The sequence below is a fragment of the Watersipora subatra genome, chromosome 9 (assembly GCF_963576615.1).
Source record: "Watersipora subatra chromosome 9, tzWatSuba1.1, whole genome shotgun sequence".
In the NCBI taxonomy this organism is placed as follows: Eukaryota; Metazoa; Bryozoa; class Gymnolaemata; order Cheilostomatida; family Watersiporidae; genus Watersipora; species Watersipora subatra.
This window is the reverse complement of record NC_088716.1, coordinates 42,654,693-42,675,670: the sequence shown is the minus strand read 5'-3', so window position 1 is coordinate 42,675,670 and position 20,978 is coordinate 42,654,693. Positions and strand designations below refer to the sequence as shown.

General features: G+C 33.0%; 1 protein-coding gene across 1 annotated transcript in view; it reads right to left on the bottom strand.

Annotated features, from left to right (window-relative positions):
* Nucleotides 1-561: 561 nt before the first annotated feature.
* Nucleotides 562-20,978, bottom strand: part of LOC137405089 (fibrocystin-L-like) — a 114,224-nt gene continuing 93,807 nt past the window's right edge. The window contains exons 73-85 of the mRNA XM_068091315.1: nt 19,119-19,263; nt 17,657-17,827; nt 14,680-14,782; nt 12,797-12,936; nt 10,965-11,147; nt 7,652-7,811; nt 6,561-6,757; nt 5,970-6,194; nt 5,478-5,640; nt 4,890-5,068; nt 3,792-3,897; nt 2,068-2,229; nt 562-659 (exon numbers count right to left, since the gene is read on the bottom strand). Coding sequence (XP_067947416.1) covers nt 562-659; nt 2,068-2,229; nt 3,792-3,897; nt 4,890-5,068; nt 5,478-5,640; nt 5,970-6,194; nt 6,561-6,757; nt 7,652-7,811; nt 10,965-11,147; nt 12,797-12,936; nt 14,680-14,782; nt 17,657-17,827; nt 19,119-19,263 — 2,032 coding nt within the window. The remainder of the gene's footprint in view (nt 660-2,067; nt 2,230-3,791; nt 3,898-4,889; nt 5,069-5,477; nt 5,641-5,969; nt 6,195-6,560; nt 6,758-7,651; nt 7,812-10,964; nt 11,148-12,796; nt 12,937-14,679; nt 14,783-17,656; nt 17,828-19,118; nt 19,264-20,978) is intronic.

The window sequence follows — 20,978 nt, the reverse complement described above, 5'->3', positions numbered from 1 at the left end:
TTGTAGTTGCAACTAGTAACTTTTTATCAAGTCTAAAAGATAACAAGTCATATTGCGATGCTACAAGACACTGTTGATCATAAGATATTATATAATAAATTACAAGGCAGAATATAAAAATATTCTTACAAATCTATGAAATAATTTCATGGATCAGTTCAGCATCCCATATCAGTTTCAAAGAGAATAGAAAAGACACAATGAGATGCTGCAAGAAGCTGTATTGGTTGTAAAATAAGATATGGTGAAACAGAACACAAAATATGATAAACAAGATGTAAAAATTTTTTGAATGGATTTTGCAAATAATGCTATTTGTGAATAAAAAAGACAAGACAAAAAAACACTGCAAATTTTATCGTCAAAAATAAAGCATTGTGTAATGTACAAAAATATGATTGCTAAAATATAAATGCATAATGGACAAAATTGGATGCATTATTATTTTCATCCATGATAATGAACGAGAATCAGATCGAGAAGATAAGTGGGTTAAAACTAGAAACTGCAAACTTACTCAGAAGAGTTCAGCGTCAAAAGTTAAATCAAGATTGACAACGTTTAGTATCGCCATCGTGGAGTTGTCACTTGCTGTGTCTTAGAAATTGGCTTCACTGCAATTTTAGTTGGAGTTATGGTAGGAGATGGGACGTCATAAACTAAAATAGCAGATACATGTTATAAAAGTTAGTTTTTACTAAAAATGAAAGGCTATCCATTTTTAATACTTGAACATTAATTTTTTATGTATAGCTGGGAGCTGTGGCACACTTGATATTGACAAATTACAGTTTTGCTCGCAAACCAGATGGTTCTTCTTGGAAGGGAGCATAGCAATTAGTAGCAGCAGAAAAATATGTACATATAATGTACTGTCGTGTTCAATCTTAACACTTGTTCCGTTCAGAGCCATCATACGTACTTATTTTAAAGCCATTTAGTGCTCGTCAACCATTCAATCATATATCCACTGTATACAGAAACAACAAGGTGTGTTTACACAAACGCTTTTATCTCAAAGATTAATCTGCAATACTGTTGTCTCATATTTGCTGTCGTTATTGCTTCATGCCATTCTGTTTTATCATGCTCCAATCATGATGTAGAACATTAGTTGTTTTCAGTAATAGATAGATAATTCATGAAAGATGATTTTTTCTGTAGCATTCGTATTATATAACACAATTTTTTATCATATAGTAAATTTGCACATATAGACTAAATTGCAGTTTAATGGAATATAGAGATAGATTCAGTTATTGCTGTACAAGCCAATCATTAACCAATTTACCAGACTAGCCAAAACCTTCTGCCGCTGAGAATGTATGATCACCATGTCGTAATTTCTATCTGATACTTTTTTAAATAATTATTTGAGATGAACAAAGAACAAGCCTGATTACTGATAAGGCTTTTAAGAGTATTTACATGACACTGTCTATTAATATAAGTGATATTATGCCATTATTATGATATTCCACTACTGAAAACGTATCTACACAAAACTTTTTTTAAATGTTTCAAAAATGAACAACAAAACATGTTGAACTGCCCAAAAATAGGAAACAGATGAACTTTTCAAACTTTTAATTGTGAATACTATTACACTTACATCGGTAGCAATAAAATGAGAAGGTGGCAGAATTTGACTACAAAATATTCTTAGTACATGCGAGTGTAAATTTAGTTTCTGGCGAGAACACGAGTATAAACATAAAAAAGAGGAATTGAGTAATTATTAATGTAATAACATATTTTATTAGTGTTAGCAAAATTTTCTGATAGTTTTTGTTAATATTTAACATGTTAACGAATTGAAAATTAAAATACTCTGACTAATCAGTATACACTTCATCAGTTGCCTTTTATCAAAACATTGGAAAAGTCATAGCCAAAGGTCATAGCCAAAGGTCATAGCCAAAGGTCATAGCCAAAGGTCATAGCCAAATGACTTTCATAATTTCAGAAGTTTACAACTTTAGTTTTTCATTATATTGTCATCATCAACCCAGTGCAGTGCCTATAGTTCAAAATGCTGGTATTTCAGCAAAGCAAGACAAATCTTACCTGGCTCTTTACTAAGCCTTTCATTAGCTCTCAAAAGCTCCTCCCTTTTTGTGTCTATGGGTGGCATCTTGCTAGATATTGGTGGTGCTCCAATGTAGGTCACAAAATCCTCCTCTAGATCAAACCCCAGTGATCTCGTAGAATCTTTTATCTTTGAACGACCTAATTTTTGAAAAGTATGAAAAATTCTTAATTAACAATTTTGTAGTTGCATTGCCCATAACATGAAATTTAGTTTACAAAAGCGTAGGAAAACGAAGTATTGTTTCAAAGAGAATGGGAAATGAAAAGACTAACAAAGGGTGTGGGAAACAAAAATGTGTTTTAAAAAAAGATAAAAAATTTACCTCTTATTTATGCTTCATATCGTAACAATAAGATAACATCAAAAAAACTGTAGGTGTAAATTAGCAAAAAGAAAAGACAGTAAATCTGTTCAATAGCAAATGAAGAGAGGAAATAATGTTAAAGCCTGTAAACATATTCTTAACTACATGTCCAAGAGGAGAGCAACCCCTCGGTACCAGACGACACTTTTACTGACCAGCCCAAAATGGTATTTTTATTGTTTATAGTGCTCAGGCTACTCACGTGTCAGTGGTATATTTGCTGTAAACATGTTCATTGTTAAATGATAGAGTTTGTTAAGACGTACTTGCAACATGCCTAAAGATCTTGACCATAGTATACATATATTTTTGTTGAAAATTTTCTGTGAAGGGCTATTATCCTTAAATGTCTTTTTTCAATACAAAGTTAAAATAAAAACTCACTCAGACATGTATCTCAAAAAGTATTTATTTTATTGTAGAATACTTTAAAAGCACCTGACTTAAATTTAATAGTCACACTCGCCGCAATACATAAAAAATTTTACCAAATGTGTGTAAAAAGTTAGGCGATCCATTAAAATATGAATATCTCATCAGAACTCATTTATTTAACTATAAATTAAGTGTTACTTTTTTAGAATATTTAAAAACCACTCAAAAAATAATTTTTAGTTTTAAACTAAATACAAAATGCTAAAGGCTTTTTCCTGTTTCAGAGTTTCTGTTCCCTGTATATTCATATTTAATATATATACGGTATATATACAGTATATATACAGTATATATACTGTATATATACAGTATATATACTGTATATATACAGTATATATACTGTATATATACTGTATATATAAATTAAACATATTCATGACTTTTTTTCTCAGTTTGTTTTAATTGTATCAGTATCCAGGCACTTTTCATTGTAACAAAACAGACTTTTTCTAGCCATTATTTGCTAATTATTTCACATTTAAACAACATCACAGTCGTTTTAGTTTTTTTCTCAAGTTATTTGAAATTTACAAAACACTTAACTCATGATATGAAGCGTAAAAGCTATGATAGTCAATGTTCTATACGTCGAATTAAAATAAATTTTCTGTGCAAAAAAAATTATTTTTACCCAGGCAAAACAAGGTAATCATTTAGTAGATTTAAATTTAACATATCATTTCATATCTTAGCATTTTTTAATTGTGACAAAGTAATAAAAGGTGGGACAAATCTGAAAAGAAGTAAAAGCAGCCAATTGAAATGGTGGAGAAACATAGTGAGTAGAAAAATAGATTTGGTTTTAAAATAGGTTTGTGGACTATTTATGAGTAAATGTTAAGAAACTATTAACATGCCAGTAAACTATTGAGAACTGTTATCAGTATGCTAGTAACTTACCTTTCTTCTGGCGGATGAAGACAATTGTAATGACAAGGATGATAAGTAGAACACCACCAGTAACCCCAACGATTATGTATATAATGATTACGTCATCAACCGGCTCCTATAAGATTCAATAAAAATGTTAAAATATTCTAGCAAAAAGCTTATTCTAGCTTTACATTTCACCTAGATGACCATGTATATGAATTTATCTTTGAATTATATACAGAAAGGTTATCTATCTGCAGTATTAGTTGTTCCGATCTTTAACTCGACCCTTTTATACGATTCCTAATAATGCCGTGTTTTATCAATCCGCTGTAACTAAACTTCTGGAAGTACCAGAAAAATAATTTAATTAAAATTAATTTCATTGAACTTCTTAACCTATCTCAAATATTTGCAACATATAACAAATATTCTGCATTAAATACGTATATGTTTTAAGAGTGACTTTGAACGCAAATAAACTGCAATTACCACAGGGAAAATGGCTATTGATACAATGTAGATTGTAGAAAGCAAAACAAAAATAAACTATTCCTAATATGCACAAGCATGCACATATGCTAGAAATTGACTGTGTATGTAGCAAATAATGATTATATATAATAAAATAATGATAGTTTTTAACTTTATGAATCACATAATAATAGTATTGCATACTGTACCTGATAATTACTCACCCATTGGTTAGAAAAATAAAGTAAATGGGATGTGTCGTATGTTACCTAACCCAACATGGATGGTTAGATACAACTACTTGACTCAAGATGCTGACAGTTGCTGCCGCTATCACTAAAGAAGGACTGGCAACGGATACTCTACTTACTAACATTACTCTGTTATCTTTAACACTACTCAAAACCAAATGTCAGGTTTGCAACACCCAACTTACCACCAACTATGTTTGGCACTTGATACAGAACTCTGTATTGGTAATTGGCTGCCGGACACCTAATCCTTTACTAGAAACTTGGCACCCTCTTCTCTACAAACTACTAAATGTTTTGCCCCTGCTCCGTACTCATCAATGCTTAGCACTAACTACACTATTCAATATGCAAGGTTTGATTCCTGCGACACTGATCAACTGAGATAAACTTTACTCACCACTGCAGATTCATCATTTCCATAATAATTCTCTCCATTTACTGTCATTTCTGGCTGCGAAGTATAGCTCATTCCATCTACAACTATTTCCAATGGCCCCTTCACTGCTTCCCACATGGCCAGAAGTCTCTCATCCACAACATCAGAGTCACCTGATATCTGGAACTGGCAGGTTAGAGCTGTAAAGGACACCCAACGTTTTGTTAAACAAAGTACCTGGGCCAGACTGCCGGACATTCTGTATACAGCAATTGAAAACAAAGAAATTGCGAAAAGTAAGGTTATTACAAATTTGATGATCAGTGCTCAGGGATTTTTTGTTTTGATTGCATGGAATAGGCACATTTTTATAACATTGTGTTAAAAGATTGTTTGACATGAAAGTAATCAAATTGTTCCTTCAAAGAAAAATAGCATTTTCTCTGGCCTTCAGCAGTTCTAGTGTGTAGGCTTTCAGCCCGATGAGCATGTTATGAGCTGAGAATAATTTTCCTAATTTTAACAAACTTATTTTTAAAAATATTTATGCTCTCAAAAGATGTAACATATTTCTAGAAAAACAGGCTCATCACAATAAAATAAACTTACAGTTGCTACAGTTCAAGACTGCAAAGGTCACGGCATCATAGTTGTGCAGCAGCTCATTGTAAAGTGCTACTTCAAAGTAAATAAGATTATCCTCACTTTCACTTCCATCAAAAGTCAGAGTTATGTATTTTGTCACGGCAGGATTTGGGGCTACATAATCTTCCTGTAAGAAATAAGCAAAAATATTTGTGATAAAAGTTACAGATATGACCTGAAAGCTTTAGCCATGGTAAACTAACCATGATACAAATAATGTGATATTGAGTATGAACATCTGAATGGTACAGTTAGATATTAATAAGGGTTTGGGACAGCAAGTGAATTGACAGTTGACACAATAACCGGATTGTTCGAGGGACTTAATTAATGTCCTGCTGATACTTTAATGTCACAGCTGCCAAAATTACAGCAACAGTTTATTCAGGATCATAAGCTAAAGGCTGATAAATTAGTAGTAAGACGATTTTAAACTGTTAAGTTTAAAGTTCTCACTGGGTAGGCTATGATGATGTCTGATGTGGCAGTTGTTCCATAACTTGCAACCGGATATGAAACAACTTGTATGTCAACAACATAAGCATTCTTCTTAGAGAAGCTAATCGGTATAGAGACGTTGCCGTATGCTGTGTCAAATATATTGGAAATGGGTGATGTCATCTCTCCTTCTTTGTAGTCTACTTTCACATTTAGACTGAGAAAAGCTCTGAATCGTAAACCCTGTAAAAATTAAGTAAGCTGAGAAAGAATTGTTTAGCCGCACTGGAGTGAGCAACACATAGCTCATATACAGACATACACTTAGTCATCAATAAAAAACATTGAGTGCGCAAAGCGGACAAAAGGAAGCAATTGACAAAGTTGTGGAAGAACTGAAATAAAAGAATATCCATGGCTGCCATAGCTGCTACGGCTGCTAATCCGTATGAAGTTTTATTGCAGATAACACATCGGCATATCTATTTATAGTTATTAGATAACTATTTCGGCATTTCAACAGAAGTTAGTGAAAATTATATTTCTATTGGACAGTGAGTAGGAATGGTCATAACACTATTCAAATTTGTGCACAATGCACAAACTTACATTCCATGAAGCAATAGGTGTTGTCGTGCTCTGATCAACTAAGGTGAGCAGCATATCCGTTGTCTCATTGGAAGTGACAAAACTTTCCACTTCAATTAAAACATCAAATTCTTTCTTGACTAATTCAAAAGAAGCTCGGACAGAGTCCACATAGCTAGCACCAACTGGCGAACTGATGAAATATTCCAGCTCAAAGTCTGCAAATATGAAAGAATATCTAACCAAATCCTTAAGCATAACATCTGCAATTTTTAGAATATTGCTATTCTACAAATTTTTTATTACAAACTGAAGAGTATCCCAAAGGAGTTTATCACTTTTATATAAAAATAATGACTTAAACTGTTGGTTTTGGAGCCCCACCAGACACAAAGAGTACCTAAAGTCTACAAGAATGTCAATTTTGGCTATAGTAAGTGCCGTGCAAGGGGAAAAGGATTGCTTCATGCAAGATTCAAACCAGAGACATCCAGCGTTATCACTGGCCAAAGCTACCATATTTGCCACTTGACCACCGATTAGAATTGCAGAGTAATTATACATATAGTTACTCTCTGTGCTTTATTAGCGAATGAGGTGATCTCTCACAGCACACTTGAGAGCCAGGATACCAGTAGTCAAAATATTACAGATTTCTACACAGATATAGGTCGTTACAAATCTATTTCATACTTTACATGTCTGCTGTATATTTTAGCTGCCTACCAATTATCTCTGAAAAGCTGATTAAAGTTAGTGTTGACTTTACACTCCTGCCAAATGAGCCATGGGGGCTAATTTTAAAATAAGTATTAAAGTGTGTGTGAGTATATTTGGTGGTCTGTCAGAGTAAGTCTTACTAACAGATTCTTAACTAACACAATGCCTGTTTAAAAGTTGTGATTAAGTATAGTTGTGGCTAGGAAGCATCTATTAAAGTTCTGGAATCCAACAAGTTAATATGACAAGATGCTGAAAAACATCTTAATATGACGTAATATTTTACAGCTTGCAGGGTTTTTTTGTAAAATTACTGCAGGGTTTATAGGAACTAATAGCTATTATATGATTCACAATGCTTATTATGTCTCTAGTGTATTTTAACAACTAACCTGATCCATAATTACTTATGCTCAGATCTGTAAAGTTTGCCCAGCCTTGAATGAGGGGCACATCCTGAGTTCCTGTCAGCACACCTGCACCATTTCCAGGTGAAGTAAGTCTTACACCAACTCTCCAAGTAATTTGTCCAAAGTCAGTTACAATTTCATCCTGTGATATTGCACCAAATATTATGACATTTGTGAGCAGGTATTAGGACATGTCAAACAGTAGAAGATTAGCTATGCATCTGTAGGCTATTCAGTACTAACAGTTTATGAATGTGAGTTTGCAACAAAATATTTTGAGAAGTAACATTGTTTATATAACTATTTAGTGTAGTACATGTATACGTTGTTGGTAAAAAAACTTAGCATAGCAAACTGATGGCCCAGGCTTAATATGTATGAACATTTAAAGTAAAAAAATATATATATACTTCATATGTTCATGCATACTAAGCATGTGCCAAATATTTAAAGTTTTGATGGATAGCCTCTGCTGGAACAGTACCCTTTTTTATACACACACTTATTTGCACTCTTTGTAATTATTAACTCAACATATTCAGGATTTTTATTTTACTTTCTCAGTTTGTATTAATTGTATCATTACCGAATCATCTTTTATTGCAATCATAGCAAAACACAATTAATTTAGCTATTACTTGCTAATTATTTCACATTTACATCTAAACCCTTTTATAGGTAATTTATTTTTATTTTATTTGACTTGCACAAAAAATTTTCCTCATGATATGAAGTTTGAAAGTTACAGTTGTTTGACAAAGTTTGAAAACTTTTACAGTTGTTTCTACTTTCTATTAAATTATTTCAACTACACAAAACACTTTACTCGTGAAATGTAGTTTGAAAGTTAGAATGGAAAATGTTGTTATATGTTAAATACAAATAAATTTTTTTTAAACGTCAGGTAGTACAGCTAGTATCTATATAGATCTCAAAGTTGGTGTGTTTGTAGTTCGGTATGTCCAATTATAGCTAATAAAACCTTAGAATAAAGCCATATTGCAGAAGATTCGATATTGGAACCTCCCAGTCACCAGTTCAATCCCTTAACAATTAAGCCAAGCTAGCTTGATTGATGCATTGGGCGAATGATTTATGTCGCGATGTGGGCGAGAATACGCTACCACTTGCCATCATGGCGCAACGCCAAGGAGAGTGGTTGTGATTTTATGCGGGCTCAACTGTGGAGCAAGTGGTTAAGACTTATTAGTAAGCTTACTCAAATTAGCCAATGGCATCGTGCCAGGCTAATGGCAAGTGGCAGGCAACTACGTCACCTCTTATTGTTTAAAAACTGATTTTTAATACCCATACAGCGCCAGGCATTCTATTAATGTAAAAATATGTATATATATATATATATATATATATATATATATATATATATACATATGTATATTTATATATATATAAGGTGTATGCTGGACAATTCGTTATAGAGTGCTCAATGAAAAATCAGATGGCTTAGTATGAGATTCATTTTAGGCATTTTATCTGAATAGTGTGATACTTATTGTATCACATGAAACTATGAGTAATAAAATGTTTAGCTTATAGAGTGAAGTTCCACTTTAACATATTTTATATATTTATACATGTATATATACTATCGGAATGCCTGGCGATGCACAGGTATTAAAAACACTGGAATATATATATAAATCTCAGTATTTGTTTGTCTGTCATCTGTCATTTGTGTCCTGTTATAGCAATAAAATTTAGGAACGAGAAACCTGCTTTACACCAAAATTTGGAAGATAGGCATTCTATTCACTATACCAAGCAGCTACATTGCTATACAAGGGAATAATTGTGATTATACTCATTACACCAGGTATAAAATACGCTCACTTGGAGCACTTGCGTAAATACTGTTGGTTACTACTAGCTTGCTTGAAAATCATGATGCGTGAGAGCTTTGTTTATAAAGAGTATAAAAAAATTATTCCAGAGCTGTTCCAAGTGACTGCAGGGCTTAATGGTTGGTATGCTTGACATCATAGTTTTGCTTGACGGGTTTGATTCCTGTGTCATACTTTCATTATTTATCTAACGCTGGTTTCAGACAGACTCAGCTCTTATTATAGTAAAGATGTGGACTAGCTTGAGTTACTCAAAATCATTGGGTAAAAAACTTAGACAATGGCAACTGCATTACCTACCACTGTTTATAAGCTGTTTTATACGTTGAACAAATGTGTAGCATAAAAATTAAGAAATTAGGAACTTAGAAAGTTTTTTCAACAATCTGTTTTACCTATGCCTCAAGCTTTTAAATATTTGAATTATGCATTGACCAAACACGCTCAGAAATAAACAGCACTTTCATTTAAAAGTTAAAATGGTAGGTGTTTCAGTTTCAAAAGGCCACCTAGTTTCTGACAACAAACCTTTTAAATACCGGTATGGTTAGGAACTCAAAAATACGCCGATAACAGTCACTGAATGCGTTGCAGAATCGTTGTAGAATTGTTGTTGTGGAAGCAGTATAAATATTTTCGTTGAAATCTACACACCTGCTGCAGGCTATCTAATTGCATAAGAAATATATCCTAGGCAGTACTAAAGCTTAACGCTAGTATTTATATAAATGTGATAAAAACTAAACAAAAGTTCAAATAATATTATATTTTGTCAATGACTATTGGAATAGTGGTATGATATTGCTCGAATTGATGAACAATGTCAGGCACCAGACTTGTATCATGCTTCTTAGTAATACTCATTCGAAATGTAAGATATAATGACAACGGTCTGTTGATTGTCTTTGCAAGGAGAAAATATTTTGTACTGAATATTAGATTTTATAAACAGATTCTTTCAAAAGCTTTGGTCAGAAAAAGTGTGACAAAAAAAATGTATTGTACAGAAAATTGAAGATTCTCGATAGTAAAATAGGTCGTGGCTACATAACTGTGAAAAGTAGACTAATTTTTTTATCATTAAACTATCGTACGGATCAGATGAAACTGAGCCAAAGAAATTACTCTCAACTAACATAAAGTTGTCTGCTCATGTAACCTTGTGTGCAAAATGATTGGTTACTTATTGATTAATTTTGATCACAAACACTGCTTGACATAAAGCTAATACATTAACTAGAACAATGGTTCCATAAGCTTAAAAAGTACAGTCATCCGCTTGAAATTATGTTTTTTTATTGAAGAACAAACTTAATCACAGACAACTGGTAATGCATATCCTAAGTGCTACTAAAACCTTAAAAAATCAGAACTTGTAACAGAACACTGCAGAAATGACACGTTTATATTAATGTGGAGTGAAAGATACAGACCTCATCATCGACAAGTTTGATGTTAATCCCTTCAAAGATTGAACCTTCCGGAAAAGAAGTAGGGTGATCATGCAATGCAAGTTTAGAAGGCACACGGATTACATCGGTGTTGTTGTCAGCATTATCTACAAGCGCATCCCACTCTGGATCACTCGGGTCAGGCAGTGGTACTGTCACGTACACCTATAGTAAAACAGACATGTGGTCCAAGATACTTGCAGCAGAGATACAGTCCAATACAGATATACAGTCATAGACACCTACAAGAGGGCAAAGGTGCTATTTTCTAAACTCCTGAAAAGTTCAAACTTGTTGTTTTAGTGTACTTGTGACTAGAATAACTAGCTGATGACATTGCTCCAAAGGCGTGTTTGCCGCTGGCCTGAGACAGTGCCAGTTTGTGAAAGGAAATCCCATTAACTTTTCAGTTTTGAATTTAACCATGGAGGCTTAAAGTTCTGTATAAACTTGTGATACATGTTTGGAGTTTGTTTTAATAGTATTTAGTATGAATATGAGCCACTAGTTTTTATACATATTTTTGCTAAATTCAGTTTTCGTTGAATTTAAAAAGCTAGAAAATTTTGTGTATTCAATAACATAAGCGAATTTCATAAAATTTGAGATCTATGTTTCTATTGCATTTAAAGTATGATCCTTGAGCTAATGTAGATTATTTTTACACTACAATTGAGCAAATAGGAAAAGCAGAGTACTGATTCTGGCTTTGATCATCCAGTTTTGTTTGAAATTACGTAGGCCTGCATGCTGTGTCTTTTTATAGCATGAATGTCAAGAAACTTTAAATCTTTATCAACTATATATTTTATTGGTAAAGGCAGAAAAACGTATGCTGAAAGCTGTTTGAACAGTATTTTTTAGATTTCAAACTCATTCATAACTGTTGCCTATATGGTTTTAGTCTGTTTTCTAATAATTACTGATCGCATTAGTAAATGGTTACTGAAGATAAACAGCTTTTGTTTTAAACCATTTTATAAACTACTAACAATATTGCAAAATTCTCATAAACTTGACTGTTAGTGTACTAGTGAATTTTTACGATACTAAATTACATTTTGATAGAATTAATAAACACAATATCAAATTTAAAAGATTTTGAAGCAGTCATTTGTTTCCTATTCACGTTAACAAATTAAGAGACGTCATCACGTATCTTAGTATCACTAAATGAGTGGTTTACATGGCACCACTAATACCACTTATTAGCAGGTATTATTAGTACCACTCATGATGTGGTTTTATCAGCATCCCTCATACAGAGATATTTATCTTGATGATTTATTATAAAATATCTAGAATGCAGCAACATAATTATAGCATTGTTTAAAACTGCTCAAGCAGTGGTATTAGCTTAGTACCATTTGTGGTGTGGTAGCAATTAAAACCCAAACCAAACCCCATACTGGCTTGGAAGTCACCTTGGATATTCTATGGCTTTAGCGATTTAATAAGCTTGTCTTTTAATACACATCATATTTTACACAAAATCAGTGCGAGTGTTAGAAAGTTTACAGAACAGAAAGACCAATAATATTATAATGATATATTATAATATTATATATTATAATTATATAACATTTGTCCAAAAGGCAATTAGTTATTTCCTACCACTCATACTGTGGTATTAGCTAATATCACACCAAGAGTGGTGCTAATTAATACCACTGCGTGAGTGGTTTTAAAATGACCATCTCATACCACTGGACAAGCCATATTATTCATACCGTAACCTTCAATGCTTAATTGAACAAGAAGTCACCAGTTATAATTTGCTGTCTTCACATTAATTCACCTATCACTTCACATACCTGGCTAATAGGAACATTGATTAGGGCTGAGAGGGCTCCTGTCTGTACACTATCAATCAGTTGATCTCTAAACTCTAGCAGTTGTTCTGTGCTGAGACTATCAGTAACTGTGTCATTTATACCAGCAGTTGGCGAATCACCTAAAAGAAAGGCCGGTAAGTGCAAGGCTCTTTATGCATAAGCTAAATTAGCTTGTTTATAAATGAGTAAATTGTCTAAAATATGTAGGTTAAGCAAAAAACGTTATTAGTTCTGCGCCCGTGCCCGTGCCCGCACCTGTATTTTAATAGCAATAAACTGAAAACTACACTGCCTCACCTTGAAATTTGGTTAAATAAATGTTAATTAAACAGTTCAAATAATATGAAAATGAACAGGAAAAAATCAACATCGATCACTAGATTAACTTGACAGGAAATAAGACACAAATTGGCTTCATTGCAGAAACTAGCAAGAATCAGCTCGAATATATTTTTACTCAGGCCCATTTTCTGAGCTTATTGAAGCTAGTTGTGATATTTAGTAGTGTTGTTTATGATATTCATAATTAAACCAATCAATCACCAACATTGTCTGCTTACTTGTGTTATAACTTAATAAGAAAAAAGCTCATTACCCACTTCATTCATTTTGTTTAATATATAGAAGCCGTTGCCACTTGAGCAAACAACTTTCAGCTGAGAATTTGGTAAAATAATTATTCATACTCATGAGCACTCCCTGAAGTAAATATATAATACATGAACTCTAGTCATCGGAAGATATCTAGACATATTCTAAAAAAATAATATAATTGTTTTACTGAAACGCCTCTATAATACTCTTATTTGGAATTTTTATATTATTCATTAGTTTTATACAAACCTTTAGTATAAGGAATCTGGGCTCTATCAATGGTTTATTAAAAGCTGAAATGAAGGACAAAAATAATTTTTCCCATGTCAATGTGTGTCAAAAGATGAACATTTTTAAAACTGAAAATTCTATCTGCCGTATGGCGTACATCAAAGAGTGTGATATGTTCACATTAAAAATTATGCCTTCCTCATTGCATGTGTGAGAAATAGTGTAAGCTCATATATTCACATTCAACTTTTCCTGATCTGATTCAAAGATCTAAATAAAATATTAAGAACTACCGCCTCGCTTGTGGTCTAGTTGGCAATAAATAAAATATAATTCTTCTCTGGAGGCTAACTGTGGCTTCTACTGACACAGATCTGATGTGTAATTCTTGCTTGCTCAAGTTGACAAACAAATAACATTATATATATATATGTAGAGGCTGTGATTGTAATAGAATTCTGCTTTCACAAATTGTCAGCGATCGAAGTTTTAGGTAGCGAATCAGAACCCACATTTCTTATACAACTCTATACCATAGAGTCATCAAATTATAGTCCCAGATGACTTTTCAGATAGCCAGCACACTGGATAATATTTTGGGCAGTAAGTTAGTAGGTGATTAGCTAGTCGAGCTTGCCAGACCAGCTGCCAAAACAAATGCTATATTTCAGAAGTGTACTATGTGAAACTTTTTTATATATGCTTAAAATACTCTTCACCATTTTAAAAGTGAAAAGAAGTACAAGTGAAAAGTGTACATTGATCGCAGACAAAACTGTGTGTTTTGATGAATTAACCTTTAACCAAATTAAAGCGAGAAACTTGAGAGAAATTTTGGCAAACAATTGAATAGTCAAACTTCAATCTAAAATAACTCGTAATAATTTAATAGTAAAGCAGGAGCAAAATAAATTATTTTATTTTAGGATTTTGCGAATGTACTGCTTTAATCTTTTACCAAGCTGTTAACACAAGCTTTTGTCAGTTGGTGATAGAGAAAATGTATTAGTTTAAGCCCTATCAACATATCCACTCACCTAACTCAACTTCAACGGTAATCTGACCAAGCGGCAGAGCTCTTTTTCTCCTCCTTTTCTCAGAAAGCTGGGAATCTTCAGATATGACATTCACAACCCGTACCTAAATAAGTAAAGTTACCGCTTGTCATACAAAAATCTTCCTTAAACTCTCAGCTTGTTCCATAAATATTAAGCAGAACACAAAAAGCATGTTCAGATGACAAAATGACAGCTCAGCATATCTCGTAAATTTAGGCAGTCTTCACTGTGTATACAAATGATTTTAGATTTAGATTCATTCAGATAAATCTAAACTAGGAAAATTCTGTGATTGCTGATCCGATGTTCCTATAAGAATCATTGAATAAAGGGTAAATAACAAGTGGAAGGTTGTTGCTTTAAAGCAGGAGTCGGCAACCCTTTCCACTCAATGAGCCATTTGGACCCGTTTTCCGCAGGAAAGAACGCAGTGGGAGCCACAAACCTTCTTCGATATTTTAAATTTAAACAAAGTAAATACTACATGTAATGTTTTTGTTTAGCTTTTAATGCTTTTATACCATGTTTACACCATAAAATGAAGAGGTGTTGCATGGACATATAATGACTTAACTGCGGAGAAAACAAAGTTACACTTTTGCAATAAACAGTAAAATCACTTTGGTAGTTTTATTGGTGCATAAGTTGTTATAAGGTGTACTACCTGTAATAGTGTTGCTTGTCATTAGCGTTGTTGACAATACCGCGGACCTAAGTGGCCGGTCAGCCTTACTAGATTTCTAATTATTTAAATCAGTTTATTGACATAATATCAGAAGGAAGGTATCTCGTAGAAATCTGGTCCTCCAGGCGATGCCGTTAGTATGTTTTTCTGTACTTTTATGTTAAAGTTAAAGCCACATGACGATCATGTGATAAGGTACTAATAATAATATAACATAAATAATGACGCATAACAAGCGACAATATTTGATTTGTCATATAATTACTATTTTTTAAACTATTTTTCAAAATCTAGTGATAAAACTTCTATATTTTTAGGAATTACTTGGCATATGGTAAGAAAAAGAAAAAATCCAAAATCAGATGGAGCCGCCGCAAGGGGATGAAAGAATCGCAAGCAGCTCTGAAGCCGCGAGTTGCCGACCCCTGCTTTAGAACCATGTTATCTTTATTATTCTTTATTATACACTCATGGTATTGGGTAACAGTAATTTAGACTTCAGCGCACCATTTGATTTAACAACACTTGAAACATGTCTCAGTAACAAAGCTTTGCAACAAAACAAAGCCCTGCACTTTCTTGCTATATATACAGACAGTCTGTGGTGAATCATTCGAATCTTGGTCAAGCATCCTCATACTAAGTGATGCTTCAAATCTCAACGACTTCAATTGTGAGATGCGGCCGAAGTAACTGAATTGCAACCCATTAGGTTAGTTCATGCTCAAATTTATTGGATCTGCAGCAAAGTTCTCTTTTGACTGGGCTATGTACTATTAGCGATCCATCCGCAATATTTAGTTTATTTCATCAGCAGCAATTGATACCAGTACACCCTCATAAGTTAATAAGCGTTACTGCAGGAAAAATTAGAAAACAAGTATATGAGATCCTTTGCTCTGACATATGCTTAAATAACAGAGCTTAATAAGGATAGTTTTAACAACTCTTGACGGAATCCAAAGGTAATTGACAGCATCTTACATCATCATGTCTATCTATACCAACATAATCATGATATATAATTTTTAGCAAGGATTTTTATGCTGGAAGCGCAAAAAGCCAGTTTTGGAGACAAAACATTCATGATGCAAGCTTCAAGCTGTGACATAAGTAGGTAATTTAGTATATTAATTCCATTGACTAGGCAATTCATGAACTCAAAGCAAAGTTAATTTTATTAGTTTTTATTTTCATACATTTTTTCAATTTAGATGATACTCTAGTAGATGTTTTGGTTACCCAACATGGCAAATAATCATAACGCAAGGTCAAAGCGTATTCTGTAAATACCGAACAAGTCTGCACAGCATTTATACATCCCTCATTAATTTTTGAGTCGTGGTTACAAAATTACAGCAATCAGCTTGAGCGTACATTTTGCGGAATGCACTAGATAAAACTATTTCTTTACACAAATAGAACATTCAATAATTGTCCATAAACTTACCTATTCTCAGAAATTATCTGTTTAAAACCTAATCTATTAACCTATGTCTGTTTGTAGGAGTTTGCTGAAGAAATCCTGGACTCTATGTTCATCTGATACACATGATCTACAGTCACAGCAAATCCCTAAAAACTAGTAGATCATGCTTTCTTTGAGAACTGGTGAAAGTAAGAAAAACATTTATATGCAATTTTTTCAATAGATTCACAACTTTCTTGATAGATTTTCAACATTACAGGACAATAGCTGTTGACCCACATTACTGTGGAAAGTTGTAGGAATAACCAAAAAGCATATACTTTGTTGCTACAAGCGCTCTACATAGCGACGTAATATCATTAGAGGTTTTTCACCTTTCTTTTTAGGAGTTACATAGCTGATGATTTCTTGTAGTTATGATTGACAACAGCTTGCCGTGACACATGCACTAAGAGAAACATGCTGGAGTTTTTTCAAATACTTTTGCACGGTTCATAATTTGCTGGGAAATTGTTTCTGTTGCACAAGTTTTTTCATTTAGAACTTTAGTAGAACTTAATTTGTTGTGTGATTAATAAAAACAGAAATGGATAATTGGACATGGTTCAACTTGCAATAAAATAAGCCAATATACAAACAGTATGACAACGAATTATTCAAGACACAGCCATATCATATTATTGAATGAACACCAGTCTGTATAGCTGCCGTAATCTTAAGTTATTAGAGTTTCTGTATATATACTTTCTCATCTAAATCCTCTATAATATAACCAACACAGTAGTTGTACAATGAGCCCATCATAAAACATACTGGCTTTGCTAAACTAGTTAAATGTGTACCTTGCTTGGATCAACACCGAAGAAGATAGCCAGGTTGTTGGCAAGTTCCTCTCCAAAAAACTCATCCTCAGTCATGACGAGGTCAAAGGTCAGCATAATCATATTGGACAGTACAATATCAACTGATGACTCACCGCTGACAGCCACATAAATCAGCTGCTCCCAACGGTTCTGTATGTAAATAAATAAAAAGTTAGTTACTGCTAATGAACTCAAAACATGTGGCGTTCAAAAATGCGGCCTCCACATGTCAAGCAATGTGAATGGCCTTTGAATGATTTTGAAGACAACAATGAAATGTTTCATACTCATTGAGCTATGAAAATTTTATAGAGATGAAAATGAGACTTAATTTTATATAATTTTAAAGTAATTTTGTACAAAAAAAAACATTTTATAAAGTTTAGGGTGTTGTAGAAGCAATATTTTTGAAGCAGAGATGTGATCTTTGTTTATACAAAAAAATTATAGGTGTAGCACCAAATAAATTTTGATTTATTAAAGCAGCTAAAACTTATTTTGCAAAGATTCATATGGCACAATCAGATAGTTTAAGCCAATTTAAACATCCCTAATATTCACCACAGCAAAGTGTGTTAAGGACTAACTTCTACTTTTTTGTAGAACTTTCTTTTGCTTTTATTTTGAAAACAAAAAGTGAATTGAAAATATAAAAAAATTAATAGTTTGAAAAAAGTGAATATCTCACATCTTTAAGCTAAATTAGCTAAAACTTTAGACAATAAAATAAAGCTATTGTGCATGTACAATCACTAATCGATCACTAAGTTTTCAAAATCATAATTTTAAAGACACATCTGGAATGGGTTTTTATAATATTCATTGTTCAAATTGACTAGCTGTTTAAAATGAATATCTCTGAACTCATTAACCAAAATCTTTGAAAATAAGATAAAACAAAGATACATCTGAAGTAAATAATCGATCAGTAAGTCATTGACCATGAGCAGACAATTCCTCCATTTGTAAGCGTGCTTAAAGGTAGTCTTTTTATTTAGGCATGTACCGCGATCAGAAATTACCAAAATGAAGGATCTGTATATGCTTTGAGTGCATAGCAAAAGCTGTTCACTTAATGGAAATGGTGATTTTTGCAATAAATATTATTATAGAGGAACTGATAGCGTTGAGAAAATTAGCTATCAGTGCTTATAGAGGTTCCACAACAGTTGCATGTTTCATGCTTTTCTTCTTTATCCAATTTCAAAGCTTGACTGAGTCTGAAGTAATGTTTTAAGGTTGAGCTTCACCTATACAAAGTTATCTTTCACAGCAGTTCAGTAGCTCAAATTTAAAGCATGGATTTCCATTTAACAATTCAAAAAATTGTTACAAATGAAGCTTTGAAAACAAAACAGGAAAATAAATAACCAAACTGCTATGAACGCTGTTACACACGGCATGCTACAGCTGGCTCAACTATAACAAAATAAAAGCTAACCTGAAAGTTGTCACCATGATTGACAGATGGTTGATTCTGAGGGCAATATTGACAGTAGAAATCTGGAGATGTGTATACAAGCTCACCGTCTACCATTTTAGCATTCAGTGGCTCTATTAGCTCGCCATCAACATAGACATCAATTCTAAATTGAAAAAACTCTATTGCATTCGCATAACAAAAATAAAAGAAAAAATATTTTTATACATTATAATTATGACATACTTGAAGGTTGACTTGCAACAAAATTCACATTACAGTTATTTGGTATTGAAAGATTCACCATGTCTTACTCTGTTGTGTTGTAAGTGCTAAATATGTGGAAGTGTGATTACAAGCTCTTAAAAGCTCAAAAACGAAAAGCCGCCGTAGATTGAAATATGTTTATTTCTCTGACGTAGTCATTACAGTTTGGTTATTGTCTTGTCACATTATGTTCTCACGTGAATTGAAAGGCCAATACAAAGCTCAATATAAAACTTATCGCAGCACTAATTTATGACAAACACTTCGGGTTTTACCCAAGACCCCGTATCAAATATAGATGCTTACTACTTTACAGTTTAGTTTCGGCTTGGTCTAATCGTCAAGTCGTAATCTGATCATGTGACCAATTACTTCGCAAATAATTTCTGCAGCACTTATCGATTATCACAGGTGACCAACAGGCTCATCATGATTATCAGACAATGATATGTCCTTCTTCGAGATAAGGTTAAAAAATTAAACAAACTTTTACAGTAAGTTATTTAATATATCACTGCTAAAAGTGACAGCATTACAATGACGATAAAACAGACGCGTAAGAACAATAGACATGGTTTTATTGAATGCGTGAAGTATATTTTGTGAAAATATTTCGACGAATAAGGTTGCATGAAAGTGTAAACAGAAACCATCTACCACAACTACGTCCTATTTTAGCCGTTTTGGAAAGAGAATCCAAACTACAGCGGCCTCGTCTGGCTGCGATTAACTGTTCGTTTTTTAGCATTTAAGAGCTTGTAATCACATTTCCACATATTTTGCACCTACAACACAACAGAGTAAGACATGGTGAATCTTTTGATATCAAATAACTGTAATGTGAATTTTGTTGCAAGTCAACCTTTAACAATTTCAATGCTTAATCATGCTAAAATGCAAAGCTATTTAATAATTACACAACTAACACACTATCTATACATGTGCATATATCTATATATCTAAATATACGTGTTGTTGTTTGAGTCTTTTTGTACACCCTATGTCCAATTATACTGATGACACTTTAGCAAGAAAAAATCCAGTCGAAAAAGGGATTGAACTGGAAACCCAAATCATTTTAAACTTGGAACACATAACACGCGTTCAACCCATCACTTGACGCTGCTATCTTACCCTGATAAAGCATAGCGCTCATACTTATGGCAGCTCCCCATCAAAAAGCGTATAACCTCGCATTCACGCATCTGGATGCAATCAGTTTGATTGCTGGGATTTGCATTCTGGTTTTTCCAGTGTTTTAGCGACGCAAGTCAAGTCTTTTAGCAACACATGTTTTTCTGTGAGTTGCATCTGGTTTTCAAAAATGCTATTTTTAAAACACATGGTTCTCTTACCTGGCTTACGCGCTTTTTCTTTCTTTTTTATATACAGCTTTTTACATTATTTATTTTAATTTAAATTAAATTTTTTATAACTATCTTTGTTATCAAATCCATTTAAAACATTGGTTTTCGTATGCATATCGTCATTTGTATGCATGTTATATGGTTATAGTACATTAACATGCAGAGGTTCCTTTCATGAGACACGAGTTTTGAGTCCAATACACGCGTTCATCACAAAACCTCATCACAGCATTTGTTTTTTGTATTA